Raw genomic sequence first — 14804 nt, forward strand, 5'->3', positions numbered from 1 at the left:
ATTTGTAAGATCCGAGAAAAAATAGGAGTCTTAGAAATAAGGTAGTCTTGTGATTTTGGTCTTTTTTTTTTGGAAATTAGTGTTATTGATGTACACCTATAACCCAACACTTACAACATATATTTGCATGGAGACCCCCAAGCATTATAACTTTGTTCTCCCTTAGCATCAAACCCTTTGTTAGGATAACCTAACAAAACATACATAATACATTTATAAGGAAAAATCATTACAAATATTACATAAACCCTATGCTCATTGATACACAAACTCTTACCCAACAATAAAAATAGATAATCATAATCATATACACATGTACCAAAACAAGGATTACCAATCAAGATAATCAAGAACACATATAGCATACAATCATAAACAAACAAAGGTAAGCTTCCACATACCTTGGTCAATCATAAGGCTTTATCTACAACCCTAAAACACCACCAATCTTCCTTTACATTAAGTGTTTCTCGTCGCTTTCTTTGTTCTTCTATTAAAATGTTAATTTCCTCTCTTCCTCTGTTTTCTCTCTTTGATTTTTAGAGTTTCTAAGGCTTCTAAACATCAAACCACATCTTAATTAATTTCTACACCAATTAAATAAAGGTAAAATATCATTTTGTCTCTAGGCAAAAATAAAAAAAACAAAGAAGTAACATAACAATTATGTTCTACCAAAAATATGCACTCGAGAACACTAATTTTCACAAAAAGCTAAAGAGTCAAACTACTTTACTTTTAAAACCCTTATTTTCCCGGATCTTAAAGTTACACTTGTTTGTCTCAACAATTTATAAAATTTTGTTCAACAAAAATTATCAAATTTTGTTCAATATAAAACAAATATTGTGATTAATATAAAATAATAAATGATTTTTATTATTTTAATATTATTATATTAATCACAAATATTAAATATTTAATAAATAATTAATAAAAAGTTAATTATAAATATACAAATTTATAAATAACCGTAAACTTAATTAAACTTAAAATATCCTATCAAATTTTACTACATTCATAGAAAGTTGAACAGAGTAGTTTTAGAAAGAAGTGCGTCTTCCCAATCCAAATGCATTGATAACATAACTGTTCACGATGTGGCATTGTTAGTTGTTTCTTCCTAAATAATTTATTACCAGAGTCCAATTTTGACCACTTTTATTAAAGTTAAAAATTAATTTATTTCGGACTTATTTAAATTTTTAAATACAAAACGATTTAATTTTTATTATTTATTCTGACTCGCTGTCGTTTACCAAATCAAATTAAAATAACTTATTAAATAATGAATTAAAATATTATAATTATAATGAGTTAAATTTACAAATATGAATTTTAAATTTATGTAGCCAAATAAGAAAATCAAGTTTCTTTCGACTCTTTGAAGCAGTTCAAAAGCTGGAAATTTATTTTCTTTCCAAAATACATAAGAATAAATGAAAATTTAAAATTCACCAAAAACTATAAAATTTTTCATTTTATATTATTCCTTTTCTTAATTTATTTTGACTAAATAAAGTAATAAAAGCTTTGTAAAAACTAAAACAATGAATAAAAGCATAAATTATTATCTTTTGTTTATTAATATAGGATAGAATTTTCATTTAAATGTTATGGGTATGTATGTTCTCATTAATTTGAAAAATCATCAACAATATGGAAAATTTTAATTAATACTTTATTAACTATTTATTAACTATTTATTAACTATTTATAACAGTCAATGAAATTAACTATTTATTAATACCTTATTAAAGATAAAGGGTGTTTCCTTTCCTGAAAAACCATTAAAAATGTAATGCTTTTTAATTATCATAAATGTGGAGTCGTTAATCTATCCGTTAACACGGAAAACCAAAATATTCAAAATATTAAAATCACAAAAATCATGCTAATATCAAACAGGAATGAATTTCAACTAAATCCTCGTGTCCTTTTTAATGATAACAAAAAAATAATAAAGTTATAGCTATAAAAATAAATATAAATACTTTTTACAACTTTATTATAAATAGGTTTTTTCTTATTTTATAGGTAATATTTTCTTATAAATAATTATTTTAATTTAAAATATTGATTACATAAAAGAAATTAAATTTAAAAATAAAAAGTTAAATTAAAAAAAAGACCACTAAAAGTAAAATTTATAAACGGTATCTTATTAAAACTTAAAGTTGGAAAAAAATTATACAAATCTTCTTTATATATAAATTATCCTAATAATTAATATGCAAAACAAATTAAAAGAAAAAACATCAAAATAACGACCACATGAGTCCTCCTAAAAACATTCTTAACACAACATGTCCCTACTAAAGTATGTTTAAATTTCAACCCAAAATGAACGTTCAATAACGCAACATAACACCACCAACGACAATTGTAACGAAATACACCAAAGCGTTTGAAGGAGCCTTAGCAAAACCACCATTCGTCGGTGATGGCGCCGTTGACGGCTCCGACTGCGGCGGAGAAGTTGGCCCCGCCGGCAACTGCGGTGGGGAAGTTGGCCCGGCGGATGACTGCGGTGGAGAAATTGGCTCCGCCGGAAACGGCGGTGGAGTTCCCGTCTCCGGTGGCGGTGCCGGAGGAGAAGTCACCGGATACATTGTTTCAGGTGCCGGAGCTGTCGCTGGATACCAGTTTTCAGGTCCCGGAGCTGCCGCAGAAGGCCCGTTGGCCGGTTTCGGAGATATTGAGTTTGATGGAGGTTGAACCGCTGGGGACGGTGGAGAGGAAGGCGAAACGATTGGTGGGTTTGGCTTTGGTGAGGGTGAAGGCATATCTTTTGGTGGCAGCAATGGTGATAGTGAAGGTGATGGTGAAGGTGATGGCGATTTTCTAGGGGATAAAACAACAACAATCAATTTCTGACCCTTTTCACAGTTTCCATCATTTCCACTAATGAAGTAAAACGGTCCTGATCGATCAAACTTGAACTCAGTGTCACCGTTTTCGAACTTCTTGATTGGGTTGGTCTTGTTGCACTTGTCATAATCTTCCTTCTTCACTTCCAACACCGAGTCTGAACCCTTCTTGTAGTTGAAAACTAGCAAGAAAAACAATAATAGAACAAATACCCATGAATTAAAACTGTCACGTCATTGTAAAAAAATGTTATCTTTATGCACGATCGAAACTCCAAACTTTTTATAGGCATGTGGGTATTTAATCAGTATTAGTATTAGTTACCTATTGTGTCATTGATTTGGAATCGGTTTCTTCCAGCCCAGTTGTTGTAACTCTCGGAAGGATTTGGAACCCAGCCTTGGCTTCCACCAACGTTGAATTTCTTGGCTTGGGAGCTTGAGAGAAGAGTGAGGAGAAGTAAGAAGAGGTATAGAGGTTTTTGAAGATCCATGAGGGAAATGAAAAGTGAGATGGGCGAGAATAGTGTCTGTTGCTGTGGTTATATAGAGAGAGGGAGAGTTCGAGCTAGTGTGTGAGACAAGAAATTTGAAGGAAATTTGGGGGTTAGAGTTGTAGAAACCGAAGCAAAATGAAAATGGTGTAGATTGAAATAGAACCAATAATATACGTATATCTTAATTTTATATATAGTTATTATACACTTCTTATTTTTTTATTATATATATATATATATATATATATATATATATATTAAGTATATATTAAATGCTCATCAACATTTTCAGTGCAAATGGATATTTTTCGAATAAAATAGGAAAGAATATAAAATATTTGACTATTAGGTTTTATTTCGAAGGAACTATGTATACGAACAAGGTGTACAAATTGCGCGAGTGTAGCGTGTGAAACATTCTATATCTGTGGATTGTATTCAAACTTTGAATGTAGTACACATGGCCCCGATAAAGGGTTTCAAAATTTGCATTTAACAAAAAAATTATTTTTCGAATGGTGGACATGGTCTATTGTGGGAATCATGAAGTTACAAGAAAGAAAGAAAAATGTTACTCTACTTATAATTATTTTATTATTTTATGCTTTTTATTTGTATTTTTTTACAAACCTTTCAATATATATTAATAATTAATATTTCAGTTTCAAATAATTAATTAATTATGAATAATTAAGTCACATAAAAATATTTAGTTTAATAAAATTAATTGAAGTTGAAAAGTTAATTGAAACTAAAAGATCATATAATTGATAAATGTAATATTGATCGTTGTTTGGGATATTAAAAAAATTTATGGCTTAACTATATTTGTAATATATATAAATTTTCTTTTTCTACAATATCTGAGTAACTCTTTATGTTGATTATCGATTTGACCCTTGGATATTTTTGATGTATTTGTCTACTTGGATAGATTTTGGTTTATGTGCATTTTAAAGGAGTTATCTAGCCTTGACTTATTTCGATCAGGTTCATGGTTAAATTTCACATGAATGACTTCCTCAACTTTCAAGGTTCTAGAGTTGTAGACTCTAAACACTCTTGATATTTTTGAGTAGCTAAGTATGATCCCTTCATCATTTGTGGAGTCAAACTTCCCTAGATTATCTTTAGTATTTAGTATAAAGCATTGATAGCCAAAATAATGAAAATAAGAAATATTTGGCCTTTTGTCCTTCCATAATTCATAAGGCGTTTTGCTAAGGACTGACCTAATGTAAATTTTGTTTTGATTGTAACAGACACAGTTAACTACTTTTGCCCATAAGTGTTTAGGAGAATTATCATGCTCAAATTAGACCACTAAGCGAGGACCAATTGCACATAACATATTGCATATATGTAGGGGCACACAAAACCGAATGAGAATTTTGCTCCAATCATCTTAAGGAAACCTGTGCAAACTCACTAATCACCAACCTAGAGAATTTACATCTTCATGAAAACGAGTTATAAACGATTAAAAAAGAATTGAAACAAAAAACGAACCCCAATGTAGAAACAAAATTCCAATGCACCAAAAACGAAACACAATCAACCAAAACGCAATCTAATCAACAAAAATGCAAACCCAAATGTAAAATGAAATCAAACAGAATATAGTCGCAATGGAAACAAACTCAAAATGAATTGGAAAAGCTTAAAACGAAGTTGTCATGCATGGAATTGAAGTGTAGAAACTAAATTGCAAGATAAAGAGACAAAACGAAAGTGCAAAATTGCAATTGCAATGCTCAAATTGAAAGTGCGCGAAATTTAAATGAAAACCTAAAACCCCAAATTGGGGAAACTCTCCCTTGCTATCCAAAAGTGCTAGAAACGTAAAATGAGAGAGTGAGAAGCGTTTTTCCCCCATTGGGTCATAAAACCCTAGTCCAAGGTCAGCCTACAAATTGAGCTTTTACTATTTTGACCCAAAATTGCCCAATGGTCCAAATCTGTCCAAAAATATACTAAAAACGAATTTACAATTGAATTAAATCTAAAACGCCTATGTGGAGAGTGGTTGTTGACGTTCTTGCCCTCTTGAAGTTCCAAAATAATATTCCAAACAATTCCCTGCAATTAATAATGGACATAATTAGTCTCAGATAATTCAAATTAACTAAAATAAGAATTACTTGTTAAATTAAGCCAAAATATCAAAATTGAGGAAATATTGGACAATTAAGCACAATTTCGTAATCAAATGTAGTTCAATAATCTAAGTGAATAGTAGAAAGTATTGATTCATTAAAATAGACCATACTTAGTCTTTTGCACTCCTAGGCAAAATCAAGACGCAGATCAAGATAACACATCAAAGGACATCAGGAAAGTGACACAACCTCAGCACACAGAAACAAAAAGACTCACAAGAAAACAAACAAATTTACACAGTCCTCAAGGAATATGGAAAAAGAAAAGGGGTAGACAACATCCAACACACAAAGAATAAGAGAAAATAGATACTCATGGTAATCATCCAAGCAATTCCAGACATGGCAAAATAATCAATCAGCTCAAGAGGTGAATCAAAAGCAACAAAACCTCACAGATGCGCTATCACTATTTCTCTCAAGTGCCTAAGGTAAGCAATGTAAACTCAATGCACTCAAGAAAGCAAGCAATAAACAGACTTGGCAAGTCTCTGATATCAACACTCAAAACATATGCATGTTCAAATCAAAAGGCTTCATAGTTTTAATGGGGCCAAGGACAAGGAAGGATAAAATATGGATGACAAGCTACAAACCAAAAAGAATATAAGAGCAATGGGGAACAAGTGAAAATACAATCAAATCACACCCAAAACCTCTAATTCAATCCTCTTCTTTCTTTCTTTTCTTGTCTTGTCTCTTTTATTTTCTCTCTTTTTTAGAACATAATTGACTGTAAGAGATAAGATACACAACATATTTTCAACACAACCAAGAAGAGGAACCAACTAGCCAATTAATCAGAATCCTCAAGAAGACCACACTTGTTCCCAAAACAATTCCAAAGATCAAAAATTCCCTCAGGTTAAGGTAATCATGATTTTTCACTTAAGGCTAATGTATGAGCTTCAAAAAAAAAGAAAAGGGAAAAGCATAAGCTCAAAGTGGTTATCAATGGATTACAACCGAGTAGGCTTATTTGGCTAGAGAGGCTCAAAAACAAAATTACCTTTATCAGTTCCAAACATGCATATTAGTCAAGAATTATCAACCAGAGTTAAGCCAAGGCATATGTGCAAGTAATCAAGAGGTATATCACACACAAGAAAGAGATCAAGTGGCTCAAATCCTCACACAAGGTATTTCTGTCATAATCAAATCACTACTGGAAAAGCGCGATTTACCGACGGCATATTACCGAAGGCTTTGAAGCCCTCGGTATTGAGATGATTACCGAAGGCTTTTAAGCCGTCGGCAACGTTCTCGCGCTAATTTAAGTCTGGATTTTGGTTCCCCAATTTCATTTTCTTCACGCTTCGTCGCTTTCCCCAAATTTTCCAATTTCCCTCCCCCTTTGTTCTCTTCTCTGAAGTTTCCCCCTTCCCTTCCCTATTCTGCTGGTGCCCTCCATTGTGCCCTCCAATATTGAGCGATTCTGGGATAATTGAGGGTTGGTTGATTGACAATGGTTTGGGGATTCTTTGGCTGGGATTGAAGACGACGGTTTGGGGGTTCTACGCCTAGGTTCGCTGAGGCCGGTTTGGTGGTTCTGCGGTTGGGTTGGTTGACGCCGATTTGGGGGTTTTGCGGCTGGGTTCGTTGACCCAGGTTTCGGGGTTCGTGGGAGATGTCCGGAATGCGGCGGCAACGAGAGTCTCACTGTCTAGTGAAGGCTGGTAGATCTGGAGCGAATAGCATTGCGATGGTGATCGAGGTAGCGAGACGCGCTACGGCTTCTTTCGTGGTGGCTCTGTCGGTCTGCGAAGGGGATAAGATCACGATTAGATGACTCTCGCGGGGGTGTGCTTTCTGTGTGTTTCGTGTTTCTGCTTTTGCGAAATTGGTGGCGCGGGGAAGATGGCGGCTCTGGAGCGACGGCGGGGAGGGAGATTCAGGGTGGAGGGGAGGCACGATGGTGATCCGAGATGCATCGGCAACGTCTGAAGCGTGACAGTATCAACGACGGGTTCATCGGATGGAGGTCGATGAAAGGTACAGTTGTTGTTGATCTTCGATTCGGATGGTAGGATGAAAACGGATTTGGAAATTGGGGATGTGTTCTTGGGTTGAATGCACTAAATTTGATGGATTTTTGGGTTCGCTATGGAGCCTTGATGCTTTATTCTGTTTGTTTTGTGCAGATGGATGATCTTGATATCAGATGGGCTTGTTTGATGGAGCTGTGAAACCTTGGAAGACTGGGTTCAGATCACTCTTGGTGCTGAAGAGATTTTAGCACAAGCTGGGTTGGCTAGGAGGGGACTTAGTGGATGCTGCAAAAATGGCCAATGTTGGTTTGAAATCTGTTACTGCACTTTATTGTCAAAATTGTTACTGGTTTAAGCTTCTAGTGGTTGGCTTTAAACTTCAAAGTCTGCATCATAACAACAATGATTACAAATAACTGAAAGAACCAACAAAAGTGAGATTTATGAGTGAACAATGCAGTGACAATTTTATTTGGTGTTGCTCTTGATGTATTCAATTTTTAAACGTGGATTGGACTTGTTGCTGCACTAGAATTTGTTGTTTGAATACATTTTCGATGGAGCTTCTTAAACTGTACAACTTATTTTCTTCTTGGACAGCTATTTTTTGTTTGATGCCGGTCTGCTATTGGTCGTTACTAATTAGGAACAAGTAAAGTTATAACAATCTTTTTCAGGACTTTAAAATAATTAGTAATTAAATGCAAATATCATAGATACTGTATAATGATTAAATTGGTCATAAAAAGAGAAAAAATGAGTTATAAAGACTTGTTTTTGTTTACATTAAGATAAATTAAAACATAAAATATGTTGAATTTGATAAAAATGGTGGGCTGAGAGCTAGTATTGTTGGATGCCACCATCTTCAACAGTGGTTTGCTCATAAAGTCAACCAATTGGTTATACATGATTTTGTTTTCTTTGCCATTTTGCAGGTTTTGGTGGGTATTATTATCTCTTGGAGCCACTCTGGTGGGTGGGAATGACCACAAGTAAGCTTTCAGTGTAGTTTTAATTTTGTTTTTATGCTTAAAACTTTGTTTTTTAACATGGCAGGACGGGGCTGCTAGATTCTAGATTTTCTTTTACCTTTTGTCTTGTATTAATAATTGGTTTTGATTTTATCAATTAATTGTCTGGAGTTAATTGGATTTTATTTTTAATAAATTTTTTGAATCGGGTAAGTTAGGATCAACTGACTCGTTTTACATTGTGTAGTGGAACCCGGATTTCATGTTTTACATGCTTTATTATTAGCTAGATGCAAATATTTGTTTGTCATGGTCATTTTTTCTTCATCTGATTTCTTGTAGAACCTGTTTCTGTATGGTTTAATGTATAGTGATTGCAGGAGAGGTTGCAAATTTTGTTGCATATGCGTTTGCCCCAACGGTTCTAGTTAAAAGTGAAAAAGGTACACCAACCAAGTAGCTTTTGTATTGGATGCTACACATATCAATCACCCAGAATATATAAATATATATGCATCACATTCTGCAGCAGCCCAACGCCCTGTTTTTTTTTTCGCCCTTCGGAATTTACCGAAGGCTTTTGGCCCTCGGTAATTACCGAAGGCTTTTACCGAAGGCGAAAGCCCTCGATAAATGTTAGCGACAAGGGATTTACCGAGGGCTCTTTGGCCGGTGATAAGCCTTCGGTAATTACCTTTTACCGATGGTTTTGGGCTGTTTCCGAGGGCTTCTGGCCTTCGGTAATGCCCTTCTTTTTTGTAGTGAATCAACCTCTCAAACATCATAATCATCTTTCTAAGCATAGAAAAGCAAGAATTTCAAACCAATCATAGTATCAACGAATGGAAGGAGAAGTCTACACCCTAAAACAAAGTCTAGAAAACAAGAGAAACATACAAAACAATAAGACACAACAAAAACAACCCAGAAAAGAGAAAACTTAATAAGGAAAACAAAAACTAACAAAGAAAAGAATCAAAATCTCCGCAGCAACGGCGCCAAATTTGATCGAAGTCGTACCCGAATCAAATTAATGAGCAAATAAATGCAGTATAAGCTAGGAGAATGACCCCTAGGTCGTCTCTCAAGAACCAAATGTGGTTCAGGAATTAGATCAAACACATGGTGGGGGGTTTTTAAAGTAGTTTTGTGTACCAAAATAAACTAGCTAAAGCACAAATTCAAGCATAAATTTAAAGAACGATTAAATACAGGTTGGTGCTAGCTCGGTTGCACTTGTTTCCAATCAAAGATTCACAATAGATATTCAATCATATGACCCTTAATCCAACACGAAATAGACAACTAAGTGAAGTCTAAAACGGTCTTCATAAAATGCGAATTAAGCAAACACACTCACAAAGATTCATCAGTTCTGCACAAACACAGTAATCAACTAAGCGAAGATTATCATGCTCAAATTAGACCACTAAGCGAGGACCAATTGCACATAACAGATTACATATATGTAGGAGAACACAAAACCGAATGACAATTTTGCTCCAATCATCTTAAGGAAACCTATGCAAACTCACTAATTACCAACCCAGAAAATTTACCTCTTCATGAAAACGAGTTCTAAACGATTAAAACAGAATTGAAACATAAAACGAACCCCAATGTAGAAACGAAATTCCAATGCACCAAAAATGAAACCAATCAACAAAAACACAATTTAATCAACAAAAACGCAAATCCAAATGTAAAACGAATCCAAACAGAATCTGAACGCAATGGAAACGAAGTCAAAACGAATTGGAAAAGCTTAAAACAAAGTTGCAATGCATGGAATTGAAAGTGCAGAAACTAAATTGCAAGATAAAGAGAGAAAACGAAAGTGCAGAATTGAAATTGCAATGCTTAAATTGAAAGTGCGCGAAATTTTAATGAAAACCTAAAATCCCAAATTGGGGAAGCTCTCCCTTGTTGTCCAAAAGTGCTAAAAACGTAAAATGAGAGAGTGGGAAGGGTTTTGCCCCCATTGGGTCATAAAACCCTAGTCAAAGGTTAGCCCACAAATTGGGAATTTACTATTTTGATCCAAAATGGCCCAATGGTCCAAATATGTCCAAAAATACACTAAAATCGAATTTACAATGGAATTAAATCAAAAACGCCTTTGTGGAGAGTGATTGTTGACGTTCCTTACCTCTTGAAGTCACAAAATAATATTCCAAACAATTCCCTGCAATTAATAATGGACACAATTAGCCTCAGATAATTCAAATTAACTAAAATAAGAATTACTAGTGAAATTAAGCCCAAATATCAAATCTGAGGAAATATTGGACAATTAAGCACAATTCAGTAATCAAATGTAGTACAATAATCTAAGTGAATAGTAGAAAGTATTGATTCATCAGAAAAGTTTGTATCTATCTTTCTGTTGACAGGGGAGCACTGTGAAGCACTGTGATAGTTGAACCCAATCCTTGTGATATTGGTTTTTGATTATGACAACACATTGTTAATAAAAACACATGTGTATGTACTGTGTTATATGTGTTTATGCTTATTGTGAAATATGCACATATTGTGATTCTCACATTTGACATATTGCATTGACTGTTGCATACTACTGTGTTTTTAAAGTGCTCATATCTGTGTATGCACATATAAGTTTTGAAATAGAAAAACCACATGCACAAAAGCATATCTGCATGACTTAATCGATTACAGTATTGTGATAATCAATTAAGGTCATCAGATAGTGTGAGCGTTAAACTGTGGCAAAACAACAAGTTTTGAATCGATTACGTTAGTTGGTAAATCGATTGAAACTCGTGTGTTTGCACATATCATTTTCAAATGTGCTGTGATGAGTTTTGGAAAGAAAAGTTTTCAAACATCTTTTAAGTGTTAAAGCTTAATCGATTACATGGATTATGTATTCAATTAAGTTTGTTAAGATTTTAAAACTGACTTATGCTTGTGTAATTGTTATAACAGTCATATTTTGTAAATGTGTTTGACTAAGCATTTAATGAAAATCAATTGTATTAATTGTGTAATCAATTAAGGAGCCAAGTTGGTTGTAATTCGGTTACACCTATTTAATGTAACCGATTACATAAGTTGGCTAATCGATTAAATTGTGTCAGGATTGACTTAAACTATATATTGACGCATTGATTGTTTTCTGTAAGAAGAATTGATTCTAACATTTTCATATCTTGAAGAATTCTTGTGAAGCAAAACTTGACTGGATTGAAAAGGTTGATTGTTCTGCACAAATGAGGTGCATGTTGTTTGATCAGGAGAACAATATTCACAATCTTTGATTTGTGGTTCCCTGTGCGTGCGGCCAGAAAGAAGAACGTGATGTTCTTTGTACTTTGAGAGGGTTCTCAAAGGGGTGATTGCAGGAGAGGATTATTCTTGCTGCAGGTTTTTGTATTGGCTATATTAGATTAGTGAGTTAAAGAGGTTGTTTACATTTTGACAGGTTGATCGCTGTAAAAGTCTTGTTGTAAAAACTTATATCCCTATGGTGCAATTAGCTTTCAATCTCAGGTTGATTGGAAGGACACTGGATATAGGCATTAAGGCCGAACCAGTATAAAAATCAGAGTTTGATTTTTGTTCTCCCTATCTCTCTACATTAATTGATTACATATTATCATCAATTGATTAAGCATAATGTTACATTGCATGCATATTGCTTACTGTCCAAGAAAGGTTTAAAGAATCATACCATTTGTGTAAAAGATTTGAAAAGCGTTTATTTTGATAAAACACCAATTCACCCCCCCCTCTTTGGGACTAAAATTGGAGAGATAACTTTTCGTCAAATGGGATTTGTTGCCCGTGGACGTGTGCTTGTTCGCAAGGATGAAGACAATCAGGATGAAGAAGATGATGACATGGATGCCCATATGGCAGAACCAGTATGAGCTGCTACTCCATCCGAAGCTGGACAATTTACCATGCCTTCATCCTCTTCTCTCACCATGAAAGAGTATTTTGCCAATCTATCCAAGCAAATGGAGGATATGAATTTGGGTCATCAAGCGCGATTTGATCAAATCATTGAGATGCAGCAAACTCATCAAGAGTATGTCTATGAACGATTTGAATATTTTGATACTCGCTTAGGCAACATTGAGGAACGCCTAAATCTTCAACCTCCCAAACGTCTCCCAAGTCCTACTTTTTAGAGATTAGATAATTGTCTTAAAGTTTTATTATGTGTGATCTTTGATATTTTGAGTGAATTGTACTTTCCTTTGCATAAATGAATAAAATTTCTTCATTTTCCTTCATTGCATAAATTGACTTTTTGAGGCGGAGAACATTTTGAGGGGGAGTATGTTAGCTTTTTGCATATGATCAAAAAGGGGGAGAAAAACTTCTAGTACAGTTACTACTAACTTGTTCTGTGTTTGTAAGTTTGAAATCTGTGTAGATATTTAGAGATGCTTTTAAACAAGGGATTTTTTATCATCATCAAAAAGGGGGAGTTACCAATGAGGAGCATTGGTGTCTTGAAGATAATGATTTTGATGATGCTACAAAGTGAAGAACTTGAAGACTCTACTTGTAATTTATTTAAAAGCATTTCTGTAGAATCAAGTGTAATAGGAATAACTTTGATAATGCAAACACTTAGAAGTTTTCCTGTCTTTAGTAAGTTTGTGCAAATAATCGATTTTTTTTGTGAAATAATCAATTATCACGAGCTCATTTGGAAAATCATGGCTCGCGCAAATAATCGATTATTGCTCGAAATAATCAATTATTCTAGTATGAGTCAACACTGCCCAAGTCTCGCAGATAATCGATTATTCCCCAGGATAATCGATTATCACATTTTGAAAAACCCCAAAACGGACACGAATAATCGATTATCACTTACAATAATCGATTATCACTGGCAGTTGGGAGTTGTCTTTTTAAATTTTGACCTCTAGGCTATATATACTCTTTACCAAACCCTTAGTCAGTATCTATGCCATTTGAGAATACAGTTTGTCTGAGGAAGTTCTCAAGTCATAGTGTTGCTCTTGTCAAGTCTTATGAATAAGGGAAGCTCGCGCTTAGTGTGTCTAAGATCGGAGCGGTTCTCTTCAAGTTGGCTGAGCAGTTTTCTTCCGGTTCGTTTGTCGAAAAGGAAGGTTCTTCCATTCGTTTGTCAAAGGAATGTGTTTTTTGTTCTTTGCTCATTTCATTATCTTGTAATCTGTGCAACAATATTTTTAGTGAAAAAGTTTAATCACTATTTATAGTGATTAATGATTGGACGTAGAATCTTTTGATTCGAATCAGGATAAAATTTGTGTTGATTTTCTCCTCCGTACACTCTTTAAACTTTTAGCACATCAACTATTTGATAAAAGTTCTTTAAGAAAATCAAGTTTTTAAAGTAGAGCATTGTATCTTATTTATTGACCTCTACACGCTTTGTGCTCTTCAAAAGTTTGTTTTTACTCCGTTACGCGACTTGCTGATACTCTGTCAACCTACTCCCATCTCTTTCCACGTAAGGCTTCATGAAACTTTTAATTAAAAACAATTTAAAAAATATTACATTTCTGAAATAATTTTAGGCATAATTACGTTTTCGATCACTAAAATTTGACATGATTTAAATAAGCACCTCAAATTAAAGAGGTTATTTTAGTCCTTCAAATTTAATTAAATATTATTGTAATTTCTTAATATTAAATTTGAGAAACTAAAAAACGTTTTAAATTTTTTTATCCATCAAATTTAATGTTTAATAACTTCAAATATGGAGTTAAAGTGAGCTTTGATTTAATTGTAAAATGCTAAAAATTAGAGTTATTACATATTTCAGAAAATAAAATTATAATTAAGAATAATTTTTAAAAATATTCTTACCATAAAATAAAAAAGGTTTAATTGCTTCCTTTGTCCCCAGTTTGGTTGAATTGTGTCAAATTCATCCTCATTTTTAAAAAAGTTTCATTGTCGTCCTCACGTGGTATAAAAGTGTCAATTGAATCCAAACATAGAAAAAATTTGTGTCAAAGTAGTCATTTTTCCTATATATCTGTGTCTTCCTTTCATATGTCACTTCTCTGGAGCTATGAAAAGCCTTAAATTGGATAAGGTAAAATGAATATCTATACTTGATTGTATGAAAGGAAGACACAGAGATATAGGAAAAATGACTACTTTGACACAAATTTTTTCTATGTTTGGATTCAATTGACACTTTTACACCACGTGAGGACGACAATGAAACTTTTACACCACGTGAGGACGACAATGAAACTTTTTTAAAAATGAGGATGAATTTGACACAATTCAACCAAACTGGGGACAAAGGAAACAATTAAACCAATAAAAAATT

The 14804-nt window shown here is 33.6% G+C and overlaps 1 protein-coding gene across 1 annotated transcript; it reads right to left on the bottom strand.

Moving 5' to 3' along the window:
- Nucleotides 1-2141: 2141 nt before the first annotated feature.
- Nucleotides 2142-3454, bottom strand: LOC148190568 (uncharacterized). The gene is made up of 2 exons (XM_088102808.1): nt 3196-3454; nt 2142-3052 (listed from the first exon to the last, which is right to left on the bottom strand). The coding sequence occupies exons 1-2, from the start codon at nt 3362-3364 to the stop codon at nt 2352-2354; spliced, it is 870 nt and encodes a 289-aa protein (XP_087958934.1). The 5' UTR covers nt 3365-3454; the 3' UTR covers nt 2142-2351.
- Nucleotides 3455-14804: the final 11350 nt, after the last annotated feature.

Source organism: Vigna umbellata, unplaced genomic scaffold (genome assembly GCF_029865625.1).
Source record: "Vigna umbellata cultivar VRB3 unplaced genomic scaffold, Vumbellata_1.0 scaffold_759, whole genome shotgun sequence".
NCBI lineage: Eukaryota > Viridiplantae > Streptophyta > Magnoliopsida > Fabales > Fabaceae > Vigna > Vigna umbellata.

Coding starts and splice junctions, on each gene's coding strand:
- LOC148190568 (XM_088102808.1), bottom strand. CDS start 3,364: ATGGATCTTCAAAAACCTCTATACCTCTTCTTACTTCTCCTCACTCTT. Junction 3,053..3,195: donor CCAAATCAATGACACAATAG/GTAACTAATACT, acceptor TTTTCTTGCTAG/TTTTCAACTACAAGAAGGGT.